This window comes from Odontesthes bonariensis, chromosome 5 (assembly GCF_027942865.1).
Source record: "Odontesthes bonariensis isolate fOdoBon6 chromosome 5, fOdoBon6.hap1, whole genome shotgun sequence".
Lineage (NCBI taxonomy): Eukaryota > Metazoa > Chordata > Actinopteri > Atheriniformes > Atherinopsidae > Odontesthes > Odontesthes bonariensis.
In genome coordinates this window covers 18972972-18997534 of record NC_134510.1, presented here as the reverse complement: position 1 = coordinate 18997534, position 24563 = coordinate 18972972, and the positions used below count along the sequence as shown (strand labels likewise).

Genomic DNA, 24563 nt, shown 5'->3' with positions numbered 1-24563 from the left:
TTATACAAAGAAAAGGCACCAAAATGCATTTAACTATCCTCTGCCACTTTTCGCTATCTTATTTGTGTCGGTAACAAAAGCCAGTTTACAATATATTTCAAACTTTAGCAATAGTTTTGTTATCATTCGCATTTAATAATTACAGTTCAGATCAGAGATGTTATCCTAAAACCAACCCCCACAATGCCTCTGTTCCCGTTCCTACAGGCCATGGTCCAAATATTGTCACCCCTGGGGTTGCCACAATCCGCCGGACCCCCTCTTCCAAACCCTCCGCCCGCCGCTCGGGTTCTGTGGGTGCAGGCCCCATTCCTATCCGCACTCCTGTGGTGCCCGTAAAAATCCCTACGGTGCCTGATGTGCCGGGAGCAGTTAATGGGAGCAGGAGTGCAGAGGAAATGGGAAGAGGAGGGGAAAGCCCAGATTCCCCCACATTTGCAGGAGCGGAGGATGCTGGCACACTGCCTGTGGTGTCCTGGAGCGGCCAGGCCTCCACCAACCCTCCCACCGTACCCCTACCCAACCAGCTGATCCCGCAGCACCAGGGAGGAATAGAGGAGCCTGGGGAACAAGAGGAAGGAAACATGCTCATGGCCATCCGCAAGGGGGTCAAGCTCAAGAGGACCCTCACCAATGATCGCTCTGCACCACGCATCGCATGATGACATCATCACGAAGACAGGCAAAATATACAAGAAGCATGTGACCTGTTTTCAGAGAGTTGGGGCCCCTCCCCCTGCAAAGCATTTGTAAATTAGGACTAAAGCTTTAGAACATGTTTTGCTCATAAGAGTGCAGTGTACAAAAAGAAAAGGCTCTTCATGCTGATAAGAGAAGTCTGTTGTACATAATCTACATTTCTCAATTTTCACCCGTGAGAATCTTTCACCAAAAAGGCCGTTGACATTGGCACCAAAAAAAAAAAAAAAAGACAGTAAATAGATGTGATGTTGTTTATGTTTCACATCTTCAAATATTGGCACTACGCCTCCGAAATGGAAAGCCAGGTTAGATTAGTTTTTTGTGGCAACTTGTGTTCTTGAATTAAGTGAGCAATCATCCGAGCCATTATGAGCACTAGACCTAACAGAGGATTTCATCCAAAGCACTGAAATGTAGATATGTCTGCAGCTTTGGGCCTTCATATGCGTCATGACTTTTAAAACATTAGGACAGGCTTTTGTGAGTAAAACGGGAAGAATCCCAGCGCCGCTTGGAACCCTCTGAACTGTACGGACTTCCTTTTTTGAGGCATGTTCTTGAGAACACTATATATCAGTCCACTGAGCCTCAATGTGACCAACAGAGAGGGCTACTACGAGGCACGAGGACTTTGTGTTGCAGCATGTGTTTCGCCCACATCGGGGGTTATTAAATACTACAGTGTGAAGTGTCAAGAGGGGACATTAGTAGAAACTGTAAGTTATGCCCGGATTGCTTTACGTGTTTTAGTTTTTACACAGTTTGTATATGATTTTGCACATCTCAGCTGATGAGGAGTGTGTTGGTGCTTGTCGTTCTTTTCTCTCTCTGTTCCCTCAGAGTGCCAAAGTCGTTCGGTTTCACAGCTCTAAATAGGATCCGATGATCAGCTTCCTACACTGAATTGATACGTGAATCAGTTTAATCGTCATCTGGGTATTTTTTTTTTTCTTAATTCTGCAATCTACATGCTGAGCTTTGTAGAACTTCTGTGTTTTGTGTTCATACATAAGCCCCTTCTTTTGTGAAATTCATTAGCCATTTTACAACTTGCTAAATGTTGATAGCTCGTGGTATTACCAATAGACGCCAGTGTATGGATGAGGCGCCGTGTCAAAGCAAAGCACAATAGTAATTCAGTCCCTTTTTTTCCCTTTTAATGAGTATGCTCGTGTCCTTTTAATCAGCTAGATTTATACGACTGTCTCTTCTATCTTTGTTTTCATCTTTTGTGAAGCTTTCTGTGACAAGTCCCATATGTACGTGTAGCGTTGCTCTAAAAATAAACTAGGGATTTGCATCAAAATCCATTATGTAATATAAGAAATTTGATGATCCATCCATTATAATGAGGTCTCTGAATCTGGACAGTAGTATGATTCTGGGATATGAAGCTCATCATCAGGCAGCAGCACAAGGCGATAAGCTAAATAGGCTAGTTGGTGTCACTGAGTTGGTAGTCTGCATTCGATTTGCATTTCAGTTTAAGCACTGTGAGACTGTGTCTACTACAAGATGTATGAAAGTGTAAATATTATTTAGCATTATAGATTAGTCCAGGAACTCACATTTTTAATTTATTTTCCTTTTCGGTGTTTGAATCTCATCTTCCCTCTCAGCCCATCTATTTTTATACTTTCGGTAAAATGTCAGAATATAATGTGGCGGTTTATTTTTCCCACGGCGAGCCTCTTTATTTCACACAGCTGCAGATATCGCGCGGAGATGCTCGCCTGCATCCGGGCGGGAGTACGGAAGCACGGCCGTTTAAAGTTGATGGAATATTTGCTTTTTGACTTGTGTCAGTATTACGAGTTAGGATTTTGGAATTTTGCAAAGCTGCTCGCGCTTCAGTTTCAGATCACTAACAAATGTACATTTTCCCCTGAGTGTGTAGGAAGCGACCACTGATCTGCTTGTACACTTCAGAACTGAGACTGGACAGACCAAAAAAACGTACAACTCAAGTTTGCTCGAATGAGTAACGACATGCAAACTGCTCCCTGAAAATGGTTGAATTGAAATGTTACTGTTTTTTTTTTGTTTTTTTTTTTGGTCCACATATCTAAAACCTATATTATCAACTTGTAATTCCCATATTTAAATTGTTAGCATAAATATCTATATTGCCAAATGTCAGTATATCCTATAAATAAGAAATGTATAGTTTGTGAAGTTGTTTTTTAGTTTAGTTCATTTCTCATTTTCCTCCCATGAGAGAGTTGACCTCTCTGCCAGTCCTTGTATAGTTCAGGAAGTAAAAGTTGTTATTTTTCGTGTCCTGACAGCTTTAGCAGCATAATTAAAAAAAAAAAATATATATATATATATATTCATTTTTGCTTTAGACTGTTTTTTCAATCTACACGAGTGAGCAATTAATGTGTCAAAAATGAGCACCAAATCTACGGCCAGACTGCCTTCGTCGTGGTAAGAATATTATTTTCTTTTTCAGGCCTGAAACAAATGTCAAGGTTAATTTGTCCTGAACACATTTGATTGGCTAAGTCGATCTAATGTTGGCTGATCTGACCACATAAACTCTCTCCTCTGTGCTGGTTTTGGATGTTGTGCTGCTCTCCCTCCACATTTTCAGCAACAGTATGAATATTTAAAAAAAACAAAACTATTTGATCTGCCTGTTCTGAAGTGCAAATGTACTCTACCACAACTTTATTGACATTTAATTTCCTCATATGTCAAATCTGATAGGAAGTCCCCACTCGGACATTTGTGAGCAGAGCACAAACACACTATAATGCAGCTCTGTAATGTGTGAGGAATCTTCATCGAGGTTTGATGCGTCACAATGCGCAATCGGTTGATATTTTACAGTTAAATACCAACTTATTTCTTACCAAATTGTGAGGGAAATCAATAAGCAAAAACCTTGTCTGAGGAAGTAGGAAATAATGTAATTAAATCAGGACCGGAACCAAAGAACCATCTTAACTTTTTTCAGCTTTTCATCCATCCAGGTTGTTAGTACTTGCTTGCATCTGTTATATTGGGAGAATAATTATAAAAAAAATCAACGAGGACTGAGGTTAGGAGCCCTCAGTTTTAGTTAAATCGACACAAAGGACGTGCTCGATTGTGGCCAACAGAGGCCGCCCTTAGCAAAGTATCATGACCAAGTTTCATCTTCCACTCGGACAACCCTTCACTCCTGAAGGGAGATCTGAAAACACTCCCGATAATCCACGAAACATTCTCACCGTTTCACACGAGATTTAATTTACGAGTAAAATAAAACACCTCGCATTCTTATTACTTTAACGACCAATAATCAAGCAAATAACTTCCACATGGTGTCATGTTTCCTTTGGGTGTGGACTGGGTGAATGGTTCAAATACCCCTGGTGCATAATAGCAGAGGGAGGAGTGGGCACTCGCCCTGGTGACACAATAAACCTGTAAACTATCATAAATTGCTGGCGCAGTGCATGTAGCTGCAGCAGGAAAATCGCTGGGCTACAACCTAGGCTGATCCCCTCTTCTATTATGCATGGCACTAAATGACACAGGCTGTGGTTTTCCAGCCGATCCTCATGATGCTGACTGAACACAGCCTGGGTTAATCACGTGATGGTGCTGAAAAAGATACCACCCGTTTAGCCACTGCCACAACATCCCCATTGCAAATGTAACAAGTAAATATTATCAACCTTCCCCAGCTCTAATGTACAGGGTCAGATGCGTATTCACGTCGTCACGACAGACGTAGTCCAGCATTAGCACAACTGTCCGTACAGTTGTGTTGAAAGTGTACGTCTCTCGGTGCCGTCAGAGCTACGCACGGAGGAAGGGAGCGCTGCTATTGGAAAATATTTTCGGGGCTGCTGGCCGCTTAAGAGCCCTCCCACCCGCTGCCACACCATCCTGCCAGCCAGAGGTTACACCAAACCGGGCAACGCTCGCCAAGATGTGATGTTTGAACGTACAAATATAGCAGCCTTTTAAATGTTCGAGGTCTCCGCGCGACTGTGTGTGAGCTGTCCGCGCGAGTGAAGGAGCGAGTGAGCCGGAGCAGCCGTCGCATTCACCGAAGCTTCTGTCGGACGGGACAGCCGAGCATCGACCGAGGTACGTCCTATGAGTCAAGTTGCCGTTTTCCTACTTTTCGCTTCCCAGGCGGGTGGTAAACTCAGCAGCGTGTCCGTGGACAACGTGTCCTCATATTGTTGGGCTCGTGTTTTTTTTTTTGTTCTGAAACAGCTCTCAGAGGACGAGAGCTTTCCTGCGACCGATGTCCACCGATGAATTCAAATGATAACGCAGTAATTCAATTAACGTCATGTCATGTGGTTTAGGTGAGTGCACGCTCTCGGCGGTGATAACCGGGCCTTGTGTCGCCCACTGTTCTCCATCAGGTTCCCGGCGTTTTGCTCTTCCCTCATCCCTGAGATGCTGCCCTGCCTGCGAAGCGTCCTGCGGCCTGCCTTCTCCCTCACATCCGGGAGTGGGCTGGCCAGAGCCGGGCTCAGAAACCACCAAACACCCGCTGTTGCATCCCCGGCGCGGTTCGCCTCGGCCCCCCCGCTCGCCATGCTGGTGCAGCGGTGTTACCTGGGCACACACCCCATGAAGGAGCCCGTGGAGCCCCTCAACTCGCCTCGCGGAGCCAAGGAGTTTATTTATAGCCTTCATCCGTCTGAGCGCACCTATCTGCTGCGAGAGCTGCACAAGTTCGAGTCCATAGCCATTGCTCAAGGTAGGTGGTGTATTAACCTGATACATGCCACAAGAAGCGGTTACATAAGAGTACAGCCTGTACATCGAATGAAATTGCAGTTCACCCATTCTGTATTTGTAACATATACCCATAAATCATGGCATAACGTGAGCGGTCAGGACGTCATCAGATTAGATCCTTTGTATTCCGTTATGTCTAATGTTTTTTGTAGCATTTAAGAGCTTTTAAAACAGGGCATCTGATTATTAGACTTATTTTAAGCACCAAAGGTACTTAACACTTTGTGGAAGAAAAAAAAAAAAAAGCACCTGCCAGCACTAAGGTACAGGCAGCCACAAGATGAAATAACATGAGGTGTTGATGTTTGGGTGTTTATGTCATTTTAAAAGAATTTTAATGTTTTGAATCATGATTTAGGTCTATAAAATCAGGGTTATAGTTCTATGGAAGAGAAGAGCTTAATGCCCTAGTGCTCCCTGACCTACCTGTTTGTGACCCAGCATTTTTGGAGTAATTGCTCGGTAATGGTGAGAGAGATGCCTTGATAGTTTTCGTACAAGTTTTTTTTTTTTGTACACTCGCCTGTCTTTTGCCTTCACGTTTCGTCCATAAGCCCGCAGCGTGTGTGCAGAGCAGCATGGCAGTGCAGTGGTGATCACCTTCCCCCTACAAAACAAAAAGTACAACAGAGTTTGAACCTGCTGGTCAGCGTTGGCCTTTGCCTGCGGAGTTGCACAGGTTTCACTCCAGGTTTCCTCATTTGAGGTTATTTGATGAATCTAAATTGTTTGTGTATTGGCCCCGGCCGTGATGGACTGCCAGCCTGTCCAAAATGGATGCAGATGATGGATGGCTGTATTGTCCATCCGTCGGACCAGCACGATACCAGATTGGTATTTGCCACTATCTCTGAGTCTGCAGGCTTGTTTCATTTTATTTTGCTTCATTTTTTCGTACTTCCGTACCTTATAAGTCTGGTGCATTGGCTTTTGGGTTAGAATCTTGTCCTGTGGTAGAACGGGGACTTGTCATCTCCGCAGATGAAAAAAAAAAAGAAAGTGGTTTGATATGCTCCAGTCCCCTGAAGAAGTGAGTGGAAAGAAAAAGAATCGATGTAGTTCACAAAAAAAGATTACCTGAATATATCTGACAAGACGATACTTTTTCATATTCTTTCTTTTAATACAAGGAATATAGTTTAAATGTTACCATGCAGCTTGATGTTGAACATGTGAGCATTTCTAGATCAAGTCGGGGAAGTTTTTGTGGCGTCTCAGACCTGTCAAGTCTTCAGCGAGTAAGTAATTGGAAATCACTGGCTCGCAGGAGGAAGAAGTCAAGCAATGCAGAGGAGAACAGAGCGGGGGGGACAAGGAACAACATGAGCGATTATGAGGAGGCTTTACAGGGTCTGAGCCTGTCTGGGCGGCCTCAAACTCTTGTCACCCATTACATTCCTCTCCGGTGGTAAAGCGTAGGGTCGGTACTCTCAAAGAAAGAAAAATGGCTTTATTGATCGGCTTTGTGTTGGATTTCTGTCAAGTTGTGGGATGTTCTGTCTAAGAAAAGCCAACATATTGTACGTTAGAAACGTAGTCATTGCGCCTTTCACCATATCAGTGATGCGTTTAAATGATGCAAGAATTTTAGCGTCGGATGAAATGCTGTAAGCCCCACAGATGAGGATACAAATAAAATTCAGTCACTGTATTCCTGCAGCGCTGCAGGGAAGCGTTTTCAGTGGAGCTTTGTCTACTCGTTTCTCACATGATGAGCAAATGATTCTCCCCTCAGTCCCTTCAAGCATCTTTTTAAGTAAATTATTCTGTAAATTTCCACTGATGTCATCTAGAAATTCATACATTCATTTAGATTTTTTTTTTCTTTCCATCAAGTCCCGTTTTCTAGAGACTTTAACTTGTGGCCCGCAGAGCATCGTACCCAGTGCTTCTTTAGAGCATGTGGCAACAGAGTGCAGAATGTTGAACATACGTGCATCCACTGCTATGAATAGTCTGTGTCGCTGTACAGTATAAGTGGCTCGGAAAAACGGGTAGCAATCGCATGCATAAATCACTGCCTTGGCTGACATTGTTAATAATAACAGTTTAATCCGTCGTGTGGTTTGTCCTGCAAGATTTATTTGCTTCAAGTGCGACTCAACAAAAAAGCGGACTTGGGGAATGGTTTAGGAGGGTTCATGGAAAAACTCGTCCCTGAAGGAGAAGAAAGGCAGACGGGGGGGAGGGTGGGGGGGACTGGAGGCAGGCAGAGTGACTGAGCAGGTAAAGATGGTGGCGGATAATGGGCAGGTTTGTGTCTATAGGTCAAGGTGAGCAGTGAGGAGGACGGATGAAGGTATGAACAAAAGCTGTGGCTGAGGTTGAGGTAGTACAGCCCAACCAGAGAATCATCCCGAGAGCATCTAGCTGGCAGTGACTGTGTGTTAGCATCATGTGGCAAAGGCTGGAGCGGGATGATGCAGAAGGCGATGGAGCAAAGGTGTACCAGCAGCAGGTCCCAGGAGCAGGAGGGAGTGGCAACAAACGCACATGAACGCATACAATGTGAGATTCAGGGAACACAGGGAAGCAGGAGGGAAAGGGAAGCAAAGCAGAGGAAACACAGGGATTCTGTCATAAGCAACTTCTGTCGTACTGATAAACTTCTTACTTTGCCAAGAGAAGTTTCAGAGAGATAAACAGGAGGAGGAAAGGGCTGCGTGATGTCGGAAAGCAACATTGCAATGTTCACTTTTTCTGCAACTGATACATTGTGACATTAAAACGCACAGTGCATGTGCAAATAAAAAGGAATTAAATCATTTTGAAAGCGTCCTTATGATGCGACTCTTCATCCAGTCCAGGAAAAAGGTCAGTAATTCATCGTGTAAGGATGTTTTAATTTGATGTTAATGATGATGAATAACAGTTTCACTGCGCTGCCTTATGTCGAGGCTCCAGTTCCAAGACACCGATGATAAAGTGTGTTTTTGATTCATGTCATCGTTTCCAATAAAGGAAACGTATTCGTAAAACTGCTCACTGTCTCCGTGAACAAACTGTTTTGTTAAAAAAAACAATAATAATAAAAAAAAAAATGTAGGAATCTTATATATCAAAAAATCTTCTCCCGTTGAATGTTCATGGAAACGGGATCGGTGTGATCCTTCCCTCCTACATTAAGCAGTTGCAGCATGACATGCCCTACTTGACATCCTGCGATGTGACTTTTGCACATACGTAAAATGCCGTGTCAGCGCTGGAGCCGCCGCGCTGTCCTAAAACAGCCGCCTCCCTCTTTTTGCAGGGATCATAATTCAGTCTCCTCGAGAGCTTGCGTGAAAAGCATTAATGAAGAAGCCCTTCCCCTCCATGCCCATGTGCAGTTGCAGTAGATCGGCCATATAGAGGTCATTCTGCCTGTGTTTATAATGCTGACAGCGGGGACCTCAGAGATGGTGGCAATGGTGACGAGAATGATGATGAGACCGTGTCTGATGTTATCGATCAGTTCGTTTTCTAAACGGATCGGGACTGAAACTGAATGAATATATATATATATATATATATATATATATATAGGAATGAATATATAAATGACTGCATGAATTGATATATCAGTAAATGCATAAAAAAACATTAGGATGAGATTATTACAACTAACCGGTTATTTAATTAATAAAATTAGACATAAATTGAGAAAAATAGATATCTAGATCAATATTTATCTCGAAATAAATGAAACATTTTTAATTCTTATTAACTTTATTTGTTAATTCATCAACTTCAAAACTAATTCATTACTTTTAAAAATATTTATAATCTTTTCCTACACACCCGTTTTATCCGATGTTCCATTAATCGATGAACTGATTGATTTTTATCTCCCTCTTCCTATTTTGACCCCGTTTATTTCTCCCACAGTATTGATGCCAGTTCACGTTCATCACATTTTTTAAATGATTTAATTACTCATTTATTTATCTTTGATTTCCAGGGACTAAATGATTTCCAGAGAATCAGTTCGTCTCTTGTCTGACTCAAACCATCTCTCCTCTCCTCTCCCCTCCTCTCCTTTTGGCGTTGTTGGCTCGTCTTTGATGTTATACTATCTGTGAATCTGCCTGTATCTGAATATAAATTGGGAATTTCACAGAGCAGCCGACCCAACCTTCTCAAGGCATTTCCATGCTCGCTGATCCTAATAGCTAATTATTATTTTCCTGTCAAATGTGGCTGATTGCATCCTGAGCAGATGCTACGAGCCATAATCATTCTGTAGGATGAATGGTGAGCAAATAGCCCATAATACCTCATGAGACGCATAGGCTTTCATATAACACCCTCCGTCTGACAAAAATAAAATATTTCATTGATCTTAAACCGCTGGAAGAAGAAAACCTTGACTCAAGACCTACTTTAAAAGGTACCAAATCTGAAAGGAAAGGCTGCTATCAGTTTAGTATTGAACAGTGATTGCTATCAGGAAATATGAGCTTTTATTTAAGCTAGCATTAAATAAAAGAGGACATCCCGTTTCCTCTGCTCTCACCTGTGAAGCCTGCCTGGCGGGTTAGCTTGATGACATCCTCACCTTCATGCTATAAAAACCCAGAGGGATTCTCTTACCTGCTCCGTATGCAGGCTGCTGACGAGCTGAATCAGTACTTTGCTGTCAGGTGGGGGTGAGCTTTTAACAGACTTATCAACATCCATCATCATTCCACCCTCAGGCTGCAGGACACCTGAAGCCAAACCCTTATTTTTTCTGCATTCACATTCAGAGCTGAACGCTAAGGGTCCTGGATATCTGCCCGTGACGAGACATGAAGTTAGCTGACATGTCTGTTTGCTGGGTGGTGAGTTAATGGAGTGCACTGCCATAGATTCCTGGTGGTGCTCAGGCAGATTTACGAAGTGCAGTGTCCTCTGTTCTGGACAGTGCTTTTCAATCCAATTACAAAGTGCCTGCCTCAAAAAGATAAATACATAAGATATATGTGCATTGTTTTTACTTAAATATATATATATATATATATATTTATATATATATTTATTTTATCATTTGGTTTCTACACAAATTGAAATCCAAGCTCATGCCAAACCTGCTTTAATGAATGTTTTTCTACCAAGTGAAGCACATAGTGACCCTGCTCACCCCTGCTTTCCATTGTTCCAGCTCCTATCAAGTGAAAAGAGATACCGTAGCCTCCAGACACGGAACTCAAGAGTCAGGAAGAGTTTTTTTTTTTTTTTTTTTTTTTTTTTTTTTCTTCCCCCAAGCACAATGACTCTACTGAATTCCAACATAAGTTTTCAAGCACTTTACCACTCGGGATTTTAACGCGCAGCCATTTTATAGTCAGCCAGAAACATGTTCGCGCTTTATGTCTCTTTTTAGATGGGATTTTTTCTAACAGCTTCCATGTCAACATTGCGGAAGTCCTCTGTGAGAAATCCCACTTTAATGCCAGAAATGATCTCGCTTAATGCAAGTCATAAATAATTTGAGTTCTGATCCAAAGTTCATTCCATCTAACATTGGATTGGCACCACGGCATTGTTTGCCAATCATCACACAAATCAGGAAGAAGAAATTGCTTTCTACTCTTTGAGTCAGTGAGTTTGTCGTATGTCTGACTCACAATATCGCAAAAAAAGTCGAGCAGACATCAGATACCAACAGCTTTAGCCTTAACAGGGCTCCAGACTAACTTTTTACACTGGTTGCACTGGTGCGCCTAACTTTTTCTTAGGTGCACCAGCACAAAAGTTAGGTGCACCCAAATTTTCAAACGCATTGCATTTAACACCGCAGTTTTACAGGTTCACTTTATTTATTTATTTATTTTAAAATCGCTGTCCACATATGTCTATTAACTAGCAATCTGGTCAAAATAAAGTTCTTTATTTGAAGCACAATTCTACAAACTTACTGAACTTAACTTACTGAAAAAGTGTTGGTGCTTCACTGGCCTGAAATTTAAACTTAAAACATCTCAAGATAAATTAAATAAAAAGAAAATCTAAATTAAAATTGCAAGTGTTTTAAGGGCTTCAAACTGAACATCTCATGGCTCAATGTCTTATGGACTATCCTCCATTGCAGTCACATGCCCATCGGATGGCCAACTCCTGTAGTTGGGTTAAATATATATAAATATATATATCAGTATATTCACCGGTCTTCCTCTCCTCAAGATACGGCCGTACAGAATGAAGCATTCCTGAACGATCAGGACCAAGGCTAATCAGAGAACCACACGTGTCACATCTCTCAGGAGAGACCGTGTTGATAAAGTTTGCCAAATATAAAATTAAGCAAAGGACATAGAAATGAATAAACAAGTTGCCAGAGATGCTTCTGTTCCATCTGTACCTCTGTTGTTGGGAGTGTTCAGCCACAGATTGGCGTCCTCTGTACACATGGCATCCCCTCAGGGATTGTGGTGAAATGAAAGCAAGACACGATGGAGGCAATTTTCCAGAGAGCGAGACTTAATTGGCGGTGTAAAGAAGGAAAGGGAGCAGCTAGAAGAGGGGACACCACGTCTAGAGATTCTTTATGAATTTGCTTTGCTCATCGACTTGGTGGCCACCAAAAACTTTATGGCGTCAACAAGCCAATGAAGCTTCCACCTAACAACTGCTCTTCAGTTTCTTCTGAGTTTTTACAAATTCTTCCTGCTCTCCTACAGGAATCTGATAGATTTCCACGGGACACCTAATGTTCATGGCGCCAGATCCGTTACTGTCAGGGCACACGGTGATATTTTACTTCACCTTTTGGTTTGAATGGAGAAGTGATGCGCGCTCACCTCCAGTCTTAATGTACCTTTCCTGTATGGAATGACCTTTCCGCGTCTTTTAACCGTCTGGGCTCGCACAGTGTTTTTGTCATGCTAATTCACAGAGCCACACTGCTGAGTAATCGTCGTATAAGCTGACAACTGAGGTCCCCCCCCCCTCCCACACACACACACACACACACCTCAAATCCCTCAAAGTAGAGCAGATTAATCCAGCAGTGCAACACATTTGAACATAACTGTTGAAATGCTGATATTTGACTGAGGCAGAAGCAACAACAAAAAGGCCATTCTCGCTGAATCACTCCACTGACTCGCATGCCAGCAACTCATTTCTCTTATTTTCCTGTTGGATGTTGTAGCTCTGACATTTCCTGGTAATTTTGCGAAAAAGTCTACCCCCCATCATACGGCTGCTGAACTGTGAATATTTATTGACTTCAGTTTGTAGCCAACAATGGAGCTACAGTTCCTAACTTGCATCAAATCCTAACTCGCATCACCGAATTTTTTTTCCAATTTACCTAGTTTTTGTTTAAGGTAACCATGTTTTTTTTTCTAAGTAAGGTTAATTAATTGGAATTCAGCGTGCCTGCGACATGGTGCTTTAACTTGAATGAAACCGCAGCTGGTGCTGAGGTTGTTGGCATGTTGGATCCAAAACTGGCCATCTGTGTTTGATGCTGAAAAATGATTGGAAAGAGTGATGGGCTTTTTTTTTAAACATTTTGGTTGTTTGTTTGTTTTTTCCAAGCAATTTGAGTCACTACAAATGATTCGTTTGCTGCGGTTTACTGGAATGAGTTTTTTCAATTTCCAGACATGGACTGTTTATTTTTTCCAGCTGTTAGTCAGATTTCAGTAGCTGTGGCTAAGGCCATTATGCCAGTTCAGCTCCATGAATACATAACATTGCATAGCAATGCAAGTTGCGAGAGAAAAACTCTTTATTCTTTTAAATGTGAGGTCGAAGATTACACCAAACCCCACAAAATGTGGGGCATGCTCATTATTTTTTTATTTTTTTAACTTCACCTCCAAGCAGTTGAGGTACATCTCACAGCTGCTATCTCAGACACCTGAGACAAACCTTCCCAGCCCACGCGTTCCCACCTGTGTCCTCATTAGTTCTCTCAGTGTTCAAAGCTGTCAGTTGCACCTGCATCCTGCCAAATTATTGTGCCATTTGTGCTGGGACGCTCAAAAGAAACACATTTTTCAGACTGACTATATAAAGTTGCATTTCGTTATGATAATAGCGGGAGGAAAAAAGCTTTGTTGTGTAGCATTGGTTTCATATAGCTTTCTGGCACAAACTAAAAAAGATATAATTTCATCAGGTATGCAAATGAGGAGGAAAATCACCACATATGGTCCCTCTTTTTGTGAAGTTGAGGCGAATGAATGGAGGGATGAACTAAATGACACAGCTGCTACTTTGGACCAGATATTATTATTATTATTATTATGCACAGCAGGACGTCCTTGGGGTTCAAAGTGATATTTGTTTATGTGAGCCTGTCCACTCAGTCTTAAAGTCATGGAATATTCATGGATTGTTTCTTCTTTTTTTTTTTTTCTATGGGACACCATGACCTCTGAAGACAAATTCTTGTCATCTCTAAGCAGTTCAGGGTTTTCTGATTCACTTTTCTCACCTTCTCGGACACTTCCTTTTGTTCTTATATGAGATGGGCCGCTACAAACTGCGGTACCACCCTGTTCTCTCCCTGGTTTGTACCTGGGCCCTCAGAGGCCTCTGCGGCTGACCTTACTTCACTTTCCCCGTGGCTACTGATTTATTTATTTTATTTTTTTAACCGCGGCCCCAAAGCACTGAAGTAAGCGCTTACAGCAGAGACTTTACAGCTACTGTTTCTCTCCGTGCCTGTATTTAGTGCTTTGCAGTCGTGCTGGGTTTATCTTAATGGAAACTGACTTCTCTTGCTGTTTTTTATTTTGTCGCAGCTCATTGATAGACAAATACAGATGAACAGTATTCGATGGCATGCTTGTGAAATATCTATCTCTTAATTTGGTGAATACTGAATACTCAACCTCAGGGTTGAGGACCATTTCAGTGAACTAGAGGACTGCAGCAGGATTTGTAACAGTGTGGGTGTGGCCAGTGTGCATCACCATTTCCATGGGATGAGTGCAAGAGCACTGCCTGTGTGTTTGTTCGTGTGTGTTAGTGTCATACTAGGTCACACTTGCAGAAAGAACTACTACAAACTCATTTTCAAATACTTTGATAGATGTTTCTGTCATATTTTAGACTCCCAAGGTGAAAACAGTACCTCCTACTCTGTCGCAGCGACTAGCTAAACTTCTCCTGTCTGTCTGTCCCATCTCCTGTGATTTACTGTTTATCAGGAAGAGCTTCAAGGATTTAATCTTTTTTCCGTTTCAGGCACCCCACAGCCGCCTAAACTGTATGCTGGGTGACCAGACTGCTTATGTTTCAGCACAGAGTTCAGTGATCTCACAGGGGAAAAAATAGTTTGCTGAAGTATAACTACTATGACTGCCTTCAGGTTGTGTGCCTTTTTTTTTTTTTTTTTTTTTTTTTAAAGGAACACTTTGGTTGGCTTATTTGGCATTTAATGAGAATCTCTTCATTATTTTACTGTCAGGACAAAGAACTTTTTATATTGTAATGAGACTTTCCCCGAATCCTCCACGTGTGAGGGTTTGGTTTGCTAAGAATAGTGGAAAAAAAGACATTAAGGATCAGAAACCTGCCCTTGGATGTTCAGCTTATACGGATTGCTTTCATTACTTTCGATTTTTTTTATTTTTTTATTTTTTTATTTTTTTTTGTGCAAATCTATTCACCCTTTCACCAGACTGATAAGACCCACCTTTGCTGTTTTGTTCTTCTCCATCAGGTTGTTCCCAGTTCGTGTTTTCTGACAGTTGTCCGTTCATTAGGCTCACACTCTGTGCGCTGCTGTGTAATTTCCTCTTCTCTGTCTCACACGTCAAAGGTGCTGTGCAGGTGATGAATGGTTTCATTGTTCCTCTCTTTTGAGACACACCACAGGCTCAGTCACCCAATACCACATGTGCATCTCTGCAGTTAAATTCAGGCGATTCAGATGCATAAAGCCCGAAGTATAGACTCACACACTACGTGCACTTCTCTCAGATAAAGAGAATCACTTCAACGAGATCAGCAATAAACTCCTGAAGGGAAATAAGGGTGTTTCTTTCCCTTACATTTGCTGCTGTGTACAGTCCTGTAATGAAAAAAGTCTCTGCAACGCTTGTTGTTTCTGCCTCTATAACACGGGCACCTGAATTTGCAGAAAATCTCACCACCCATATTTGTGATTTTTTTTTTTTTTTTTTTTTTTTATCGTTGCGAAGGAGACTCGGAGTGAGCTGACAGACTTTTATTCGTTTAGTCTTGGATTTTGGTTCCCTTCAGACCGCTTCCTAAAACTCACTTCACACTACCAGCACCAAGTAGCAAAGTGGAACGAACCATTTATCAAATCAAAACAGAGACGACAACAAAAGAAAATATTACTTTCGATGGACGCCTGAATTAAACGGCAGCAAAGAAGCAGGCAAACGGGGAAGAAATAAAGCAGGATAGAGAATCTTATCATCTGCGGGTAAAATCCAACCAGCTCATGACACAAATATTAACTTATTTTGTATTGGGATGATTCGTCAGAGGAGGAGTCTTGGAATTTACAATGAATTTCATACAAGGCGCGCCGCTGACTGATTATAGCCTTTTTTTCTTTATTACTTTGACACAAAAGGATTTTTGTTTACCTGTAAAAACAGGCTTCAGCTGTTGCTGGTTATCTTGCAGTCAGAGGATGGATTTTAACAGAAGGCTTGTGCAAAATTAAACTTGCCTGCTTTGGTGTTTAATAATGACTCTGGTTAGTGTCTCATCGCGGGCCATTAAATGGTTTCACCACTCCTGTCTGTTTGAAAGTCAACTCTCCCAAGACGGCAGCTCTGGGGGATATGAGACTCTACACTATCAGTATACTCTGATGACCGCAGGGGCTCTGGGGTCGGCACGCAGTCATGTCAGCCATCTTCTTTCTAATGAATGGCTGGATGAAGCCCAGCAGACGGGGGGGGGGGGGGGGACCTTTATCACGTTTCATGTGACTGATAATGAGATGGTAATTCAGCTGCAGCTTTATTTGACCTCATCATTTTTAAGTGATGTGGGAAAATAGTCTAGAAATTGGCTTCTAGATTGGAATAAATTATGTATTGCAACGTCTCCTCCTTATCGATGGAAACAGACATTTTGCATCATTCAGCGAGATATGACCACATTGTTTTCTGTCTGGTACAGAGAGCCAGAAAGTGTGTAGACAGGATGATTAACGACTTCCAAGGGAAAAAGATTTGCTTTTTTTATGACCTCATATCTTCTAAAGTTGCTCATTCCTATGCCGTTCTTAAAGGATAAGACCGTTTTTTTGACATTGGGCCCTTGATTTCACATTATAACATGATGTTCTACTCACCCCTGCTTGTTGTTGGTCATTTGGAGCTGTTCCGAAGATATTCGCGAGGCGTCTGGCTGCTCTCTTGAGATATTCGGCCATGAAACGGTTTCCTATGGGCAAGCTTATACAGGCACAAACTATGCTGTTTATAATTTATTAATTACTGTACATTAGCACTGATAACGTGGAGGTGCGTCGCTTACTTAAAAAAATCCGGGTTACTAATTTTGAATTTTAGCCGAATGAATAAATAGGCAGCAGGTCTGTGGGCTGTCTGTGGCAGTAGCACGACGAGGACGTCAGTAACACCCACTTTACGACAAAAAAATCTAAATTACAATAACCCGGATTTTTTTAAGTAAGCGACGCACCTCCACGTTATCAGTGCTAATGTACAGTAATTAATAAATTATAAACGGCATAGTTTGTGCCTGTATAAGCTTGCCCATAGGAAACCGTTTCATGGCCGAATATCTCAAGAGAGCAGCCAGACGCCTCTCGAATATCTTCGGAACAGCTCCAAATGACCAACAACAAGCAGGGGTGAGTAGAACATCATGTTATAATGTGAAATCAAGGGCCCAATGTCAAAAAACCGGTCTTATCCTTTAATAATAATTATGAAAACAAACCGACTGCAAGCTGTGACATTCAGAGGGAAACAATAGGGTGATGTCAACTATGAAAGGAACATAGCTGCTTCCATCTTATAGGAATGATGTGGTGTGCAAATACAAACCATCAACCCCAAACTTAAGATATTTCACATTTGGGACCAGCCGAGTGGCTGTTGCTTTGTAAAGGCAAATATTGATTATTATGAGTTATTATCATGAGACCTCTTTAAAAACGGGTATTTCTTCAAATTGCTAGCCATTAATATTGTGCTTTATAATGGACAAGCTATCTTACTTTGTGATGATGTCAAATCAGAATAATAATAATAATAATTAAGCACCGAGGGAAGTTTCAGTCGGAAAATTTGTGCCGTTGATATAGCAGCTGTTGTGACATTGCCTCACTGATGACCACAGGTGGATCATTAAAATCTTTAATTAAAAGGTGAATGAGTCATAAATGGTTTGGGGTACCGGACTTTGTCCTGTGGATAGAATCTTCATTGCTGCTAGTTTGTCTCTGTGTCTGTGTCTGAGCATCGATGGTCAGCGTACTGTAGAACTTTCCCTTTTCAATAAGAGCGTCGTCACTGAGGTGACTGTTGTGTGAGCAACACGAGATGGGTTGGTTGTATAACCAAAGAATGTAGTATGATGCTCGCAATCTGACACGGAGTCAGGAGCCGAGAGGAATTGGAAATAGGAGGAGAGGAAAACAGGACGGAGGAAAGAAGGGAGATGGGTTTTTTTCATGGCAGATAGGATCACTTAAAGGACTGATGTATTTGGATCTCAAGCTAAAGTGTTTCTGATTGCACATAGTGGCTGCACACCCTATTAAGAATGCTTTTTTTTTTCTGCGTGGGGGGTTGTTTCTTCTGGTATTGATCCCCAAACTGTGGCTAGTCATTTCCAGGAATCTATACTGGGCAGTAATAGTTTTCTGCTCTCATTCTTATTTGTATCAGGGCTGGTATAGACTGCATGTGTGCATGTGTGTCTGTGTGAACACGTGCGCACGTGTGTTGCAGAAGTTGAAGCCGACTCCGTTGGGAGTTCAGTTGACTCCATTATTCATTAAACGAATACTCCTCCAGCCTGACTTTACCCTGCAGAATAACCTGAAAGTAATGGAACAGACTTCATTATTTGGACATTTCCACTGACCTTGTGCCAGTCGATCGAATTTCAAAGAACCTGCAAAGGGAATGATCCTGGCTTGTGTCTTCAACTTTATAGCCAGTATAGTTGTCTCCTGTTTTACAGCAGATCCTGGTGCTTTTGGCGACTGCGGGATAAATCTGTCTCTCCCAGTTTGACACTTCATCGTATATTCATTTTAAAGTTTATCCTGCAGTCTCTCTTATGTCAGATGGAGGTTACAGCTCTTCATCTTCAGGCTTACTTTGAGTTGCGTGTCACAGCGTGTAAGAAATTAAATTAGATCTCAATCGTCACCTTTTTTTTAAATAAAATTTTATATAAAATGTATCACTTTAATTTAGTAGATGAGACAGAAGAATAATATCTTTCCTCGACCCTCGTGTCTTCTGGTTTGTCTGCACACACGCCACATATAATCACTGTGCTTGTCTGTGGTCCAGTTGGCAGCAGAATAATCGTTCTGATATCGCTTTTGTCCTCATCATGTCTATTGGGGAAGTGCTAATGAGGGAGAAGCTGACCCCCCCCCCCCCCCCCCCCCCCTTCTCACATTTTCCTCTTGAGTACCATTCAGCTCCTCTGCCATGTTGCTAGAATTTTCTTCCTTCCGGCCCTTTTTCTTCCTCTGTGTTTCCAGACAGACACTCACATTTCTACTGACTTTTCACATCCGTAGAAACACAAGCCAGAGAAGACTTGAATACTTTTGTAATCCCTTTTTTCCTCCTTCTTTTTCAGGGCGGCTGGTGATCGCTCCACCTACTGCAGCCCAGTTAAGATACGGTAAGAAGCCTGTTTTTCTTTTGTACAGAATTATAAACATGCTGTAGATCTGAAAATTGCTCCTTCATCTTGTTCAATGACATCCTTCATTGAACCATCAATCGGCCAGGAAGAAAAATAGAGCCTCGTCTTAATCAATGAGCAGGATATTGCTAGTAATTTCTGCTCATGGTTTCGTAGGAGAGAAGAAGTTGTGCTGTATTGTAAACCTGCACTATGGGCCTTTATATTTCTCATAGGATGAAAGGAGTAACATGAAAGTCCTATCTGTATCTTAGAGTGTTTATAATGTAGAGGTAGCCGTGCAAGTAAAACAAATGGTGAATATACAGTCCTGTTCCATCCTGGTTTGTTTCAGTCAGTCAGTTAGTCAGTTCGTCTTCCTTTGTTTGCTCAGTACACTCTGTTTTTTTTAGTTTTACTCATACTCTTGACAGCACTCTTAGGTGTTTTAATAAAAGCTACCATTGAATGTCACCACCAGTCTTCGTCTCCTTGCTCTGGTAGTCCTGCCTGCGTACATACTATATGTAACCCACCTGCTCAGCTAAATTCTTCTCAACTCTGGGGTTTTCAGGTGATATGACCTCAACTTTTAACATCCTCTCTTCCTGCTATGTGGTTGGAAATCCTACACCGTTGATATTGCCCTTTGTTTACCTGTCTTTTGCACAGCCTATATTTGACACAAATACAGGGGGACCTCATATTAGAAATGTTGTTCATCCCTTGCTCGGCTGAGAAGGCGTTTTGCTTGCTTTGTGATACACTGAACATGGATCTAGCTCGCTGTCAGTAAAGCAGGGGGTGTCATACACACCTGTGATCACAGTGAGATTTTGTGTTGTGTAATGGTACCTCATTTTTTTGCTTCAAGGAGTCGCAGAAGTTGGGAAAATGGTTGTGCTTTTCTGTTACAACGGGAACAAATTTAGACCTTAAATGTGATGAAAATTCTTTTAAAACTGCCTAATGGACAAAATCTTTTAGCTTAATTTGGGCCGAACTGAATAGACAGAAAAGAAGAAAGTCCAAAAAAAAAAAAAGACAGCTAATATGAACCTTTCTAGAAAAATAATAACGATAAATGCACAACATTATAGCACTTCCAGATGTGACCAGAGACTGCAGCAGCTTTTTTGACCTTTTAGATTCCCATTTTGCGGAGCTCGGATTTTCTCCTCAGGCAGGTTAGATCAAAATTATTGAGTTAGCAAGGAAATAAAGAGAGAAGACCTCTGCCCAAGCGCCTCCGTTCAAAACAGTTAAGTTTTAAACCAGAGAGTAAAAGTTTAGCCTGACGGTGACATTAGAAGAAAGGTCAGAAGCTGACTGAAATCCATTCATGTCAGTCATAAAGAGGAAAACTGAGATGTGAATTCTGTCACAATAAACAGACAAAATTCCCCACCAACACTGAAAAATGTTCCCCGGTCGCAGAAAGCGCAGTGATAAGATCCAAGATGGCGAGAGAATGCTTGTTAACAATGAGGTGCAGGATAAGAGGTGCTTTACTTAGAATTCAAGACTCCTTGTGATCTTTTCTTTCAGAGCTGTTAGGATATTAAAATATAGCCATTTGGCACCAGAAGTGTTGCTGTTGCAACCTGCTAGGTTTGTCTGTTCTTTGCAAAAAAGCAGCGCTCTGCATCTGTAGTGCTCTTGAAGTTATTTGATTTCACCTGACATTTGAGATCAGAGATGACACTACTTTACATAATGTGGGGAAATCTTAAAATTTGATTTCAAAGCGCCCACAGTACATTGATCTTTCAATATTATCTAATCCATAGACACTGCACATTACACCGTGCTGTGGTCCTGGGAATAGAGCTGTTGGATATTTAGGCAATGTCGTTCACATTTTCATTTTAGAAACAAAATCTATTAGATTATTATTATTTATTTATTTTTTAACACTTTCAAGAGGAAAAAAAAAAAAGTTGCTTTGTGTGTTTTCTTTTTTCTTGGAGGATTAATAATAATCGGAATGTGACGTCATGACACATACTTTCTTTTAGCGTTTACATAGCCAAACCAAGTTTTGGAGATTATTTTGGCAGGTTGACTTCCAGACAATCTTAATCTTAATCTTTGATAAGACAAGAGTACAGTCAGGGGAAAATGTGCTCTACCAAGTGGAAGAGCAGGATATTAAAGGGTTAAGAGACTGGTCATTTTTCTAAGCTGCAGAGCTGCTGCTGGTTGGCAGTGGTCTTACCAGGTGCTGTAACACTGAGGTGGTGTTTCCTATGTGATTGGTTTTTAGCCTGAAACGCCACAGTTAAAGGGTTGTTTTATACATCAAATAGGAAGCCTGCAAAGTTGGGAAATTGGAAACTGTGTTGTTCATCAGGTGGCCCTTGCACTTTTGTTAGCAATTCAAGTTTCCTCCGAACATCTCCAGCAGCTTCTCAACATTTGAGTGTCAGGTGTTGCATACTCACGTTTCTGCTTTTCGTTGTGGTTCTGCTCAGCCAGACACGGTCATGGTTGTTGTTTATTAATACACAGTCAAATAAAACCAATACACGTTGTTTACTCTGTCTGATCATAATTCGATTTCACGTTTTTACGTTGCAGTTCTGCTGCACAATGCACTCCCTTTTGTTGGATTTGGATTCCTGGACAACTGCATTATGATCGTTGCTGTAAGTATAAGCTCGCTTGTTTTTTCTCACAATGGGAGGGCTGTTGATTTATCTGATGCTTTATCTCTTGTTGCCTCTGTCCTTTTGCCTTTGAACAATTTCTAAACAAATAGTTTGCCAGCGTGTCTATTATCTTTTAAATCCTTCTGAAGTCTTTCAAGGAAATCCTGACTGAACGAAATAATGAAAAGTGCACCAGAAGGTCTGGCTGTACTTGGGTCTTCCGGATTTTTGCTGTTATGCTGTCGGTTCAGATTGATTAAAGTAAGGCTCCCGGAAGGTCCCGGCTTGCTTTCTACATCATGTGGGACAACGAGCCAACAATAAGTACAGCAAAAAATAAACTGAAAGACTAAAGGCATCAAGTCCTAAAAAAAGTAGTCTTCAACAGTTCTATACCTCATCTACAGTTGTGACTGTAGTCCTTGGTTGAAATTTGAAAGCCTCGCTATGACTCAGACCTTTAATAAGGTCATTCATAGTAGATAAAGTAAAAATGTGCATCATTTATACAAACATGCTGAGGATGAAAACACCTCAGACGGAGGAAGTTGGCATCACTGGCCATTATTAACACACTGGCACTTCAATTATTGTCCGGTGTTGAGCGCATGTTTGTGCAGCCATGCGCAGAAAGATTCTAAATTTCCCTTCAAATAAGCTATTTCCGTATTCGTCTTTGAATGTCGCTGAGACAAAATAAAAATGTCTTTTTCATGCACAATGCACTCATGCTACGCTCTTATAAAGCAGCCTCTGCCACCTCTGTCCATCTTCTTCTCAGGGCACACAGATCGAGTTATCAATCGGTGTAATTCTCGGTATTTCAACTATGGCAGGTAAGCGACTCTCTTTACTGTAACATTACCTGATTTTCAAGCTTTATTTTTAAAAAAAACATCCTTAAATGGGTTATTTGTAGATTACATGTATTACATTTTGATTATGATTACTGTATATTAATTTGTCGATAATCTCAGAAACAACCATGTTGATTGCCTTTAAACCTTTGGCCAATTCTGCCACTATGAGAGTTAACACGTTTTTGACTTGTTTCTCATATATTTTTGGGAATTGATGATCTGATTTGCATGCATCTTAGCTTTGTTTCGACAATTTTGGTCAAAGCAGCAATTTTTAGAGGCAGAGACTGCTATGTTTGCTCTATCTAGCTCACAGAACCACGAGGAAAAAAAGCTGAAGCACAGCCTCGGCCCACTTTCTGTCAGACTCCATTTACTTATCGCTGCCAGATTAGGGACATCGTGGGCGCTGAAAATCAAGAGGTTTTCAGGTATTTAACCCAGTCCAGAGTGATTTAGCAATGATGTCGAGTTTGTGGTGAAGGCCACTAATCACTTTGTAGGAGGCAAACGTGTCACGCCTGGCTTGATGAAGATGGGGGCTGTACCGTGAATGCTTTGCAGCTGAGTTGGCCTGATAAACGCGTTTACACAGAGGTACTCATGTGAAAAACCCCTCAATAGGGTGAAATCAATTCACAAGTACAACAGAGTCGCCAGGTTTTGTCAAGACTTGCCATCTAATCATCAACCATGATTAGATTTTTATTGTATGTTTTAATAAATCCCTCTTTCAGTTTTCAGTCAAAACTGAAAAGTACTTCATTTACACTCATGCAAAATGGAGTACGCAGCTGGTTAAGCACTACTGTGTGTAGGTGTGCTCGTGTTTTTGTTGCCGCTGAGAGCTTCCAGAAATAAAAAGGTGTTGTTCGTGCACAGAACTAAGTTTCTCAGGGTGTCTACATAACCTCCTTTAGTTTATTCACATAGTTTCATGGCCCATTTTTCTAACAATGGCCCTCATCAGTGGATAATACCCATGCAGACAGGGTCTCCGGTTGTGATGCAGATCTAGAAAGTTCCACAAGGTACAAGGAAGGTAATCAACATCTATCTTCGTTGGCTAAAATCTTAAATTATCATTTTAACCACAATTTGAGAATAAAAGCCTGCCTGTCTCCCTTTGATTTATTTACTTGTTGGAAAAAAAAATCTGGCACAGAAACAGAATGAAAAGGTTCAGCTGACCATGTGTTGTACGCATACTGCATATTTAAGCTTTTCCTCTTTTCAAAGAGAACAAATTTTTATATTTTCTAAATCTGTGATTAAGTCATTCTAACTGCTTCACACAGACCAACGACCTATGATGATGCTTTGATACTTCGGGCAAGCACGTCTGCATTCTGTTATTTTCCTACTCGTAGACCTGCTGAGACCCATGGTAAACATTTCCCAGAGTGAGAGTTTATCGCAGAGTGAGAGAGAAACTGTGTAGCTGTAACTGAATTTCTCTGCGCTGGTTAATGTTAGTGATTTGGTCACATGTGCGAGCACACCATGGGACCGTCACACGCTGTTTGGAAATATGTTGCTGCAGTAGCTTCAAGATCAGATGGAAGATCTCAAAACCTCACACCAAAGTCAGATGAAAGTTTTATTGTTGCAGGGATTGCTTTTCCTCCTCATGTCCATCCCCCTGAGAGTTTCTGTGGCAGTTCCAGCAGTACTCTGACCTCAGAGTCATAGAGAAAACACAAGTAAAGCAAAGGCTTTTATTTTCTCCCCGAGGAGACACTTTCCACAGTAACAAATCCAAACAGCAGAACATCCACCAGACCCA

At 41.5% G+C, this 24563-nt stretch overlaps 2 protein-coding genes across 7 annotated transcripts in view; both read left to right on the top strand.

Annotated features, from left to right (window-relative positions):
- The window catches only part of LOC142379821 (protein MTSS 1-like), a 46462-nt gene extending 43435 nt beyond the window's left edge, over nucleotides 1-3027 (top strand). For all 6 annotated transcript variants that reach the window (XM_075465117.1, XM_075465116.1, XM_075465113.1 and 3 more), the window contains one exon: nucleotides 208-3027. In XM_075465117.1, coding sequence (XP_075321232.1) covers nucleotides 208-662 — 455 coding nt within the window. In that variant the 3' untranslated portion in view covers nucleotides 663-3027. The remainder of the gene's footprint in view (nucleotides 1-207) is intronic.
- Nucleotides 3028-4513: 1486 nt separating this feature from the next.
- LOC142379820 (transmembrane protein 65-like) overlaps nucleotides 4514-24563 on the top strand; it is a 29616-nt gene continuing 9566 nt past the window's right edge. Inside the window, exons 1-5 of the mRNA XM_075465112.1 lie at nucleotides 4514-4788; nucleotides 5076-5416; nucleotides 19219-19263; nucleotides 21847-21914; nucleotides 22699-22753. Of these exons, the coding sequence (XP_075321227.1) occupies nucleotides 5110-5416; nucleotides 19219-19263; nucleotides 21847-21914; nucleotides 22699-22753 (475 nt within the window). The 5' untranslated portion in view covers nucleotides 4514-4788; nucleotides 5076-5109. The remainder of the gene's footprint in view (nucleotides 4789-5075; nucleotides 5417-19218; nucleotides 19264-21846; nucleotides 21915-22698; nucleotides 22754-24563) is intronic.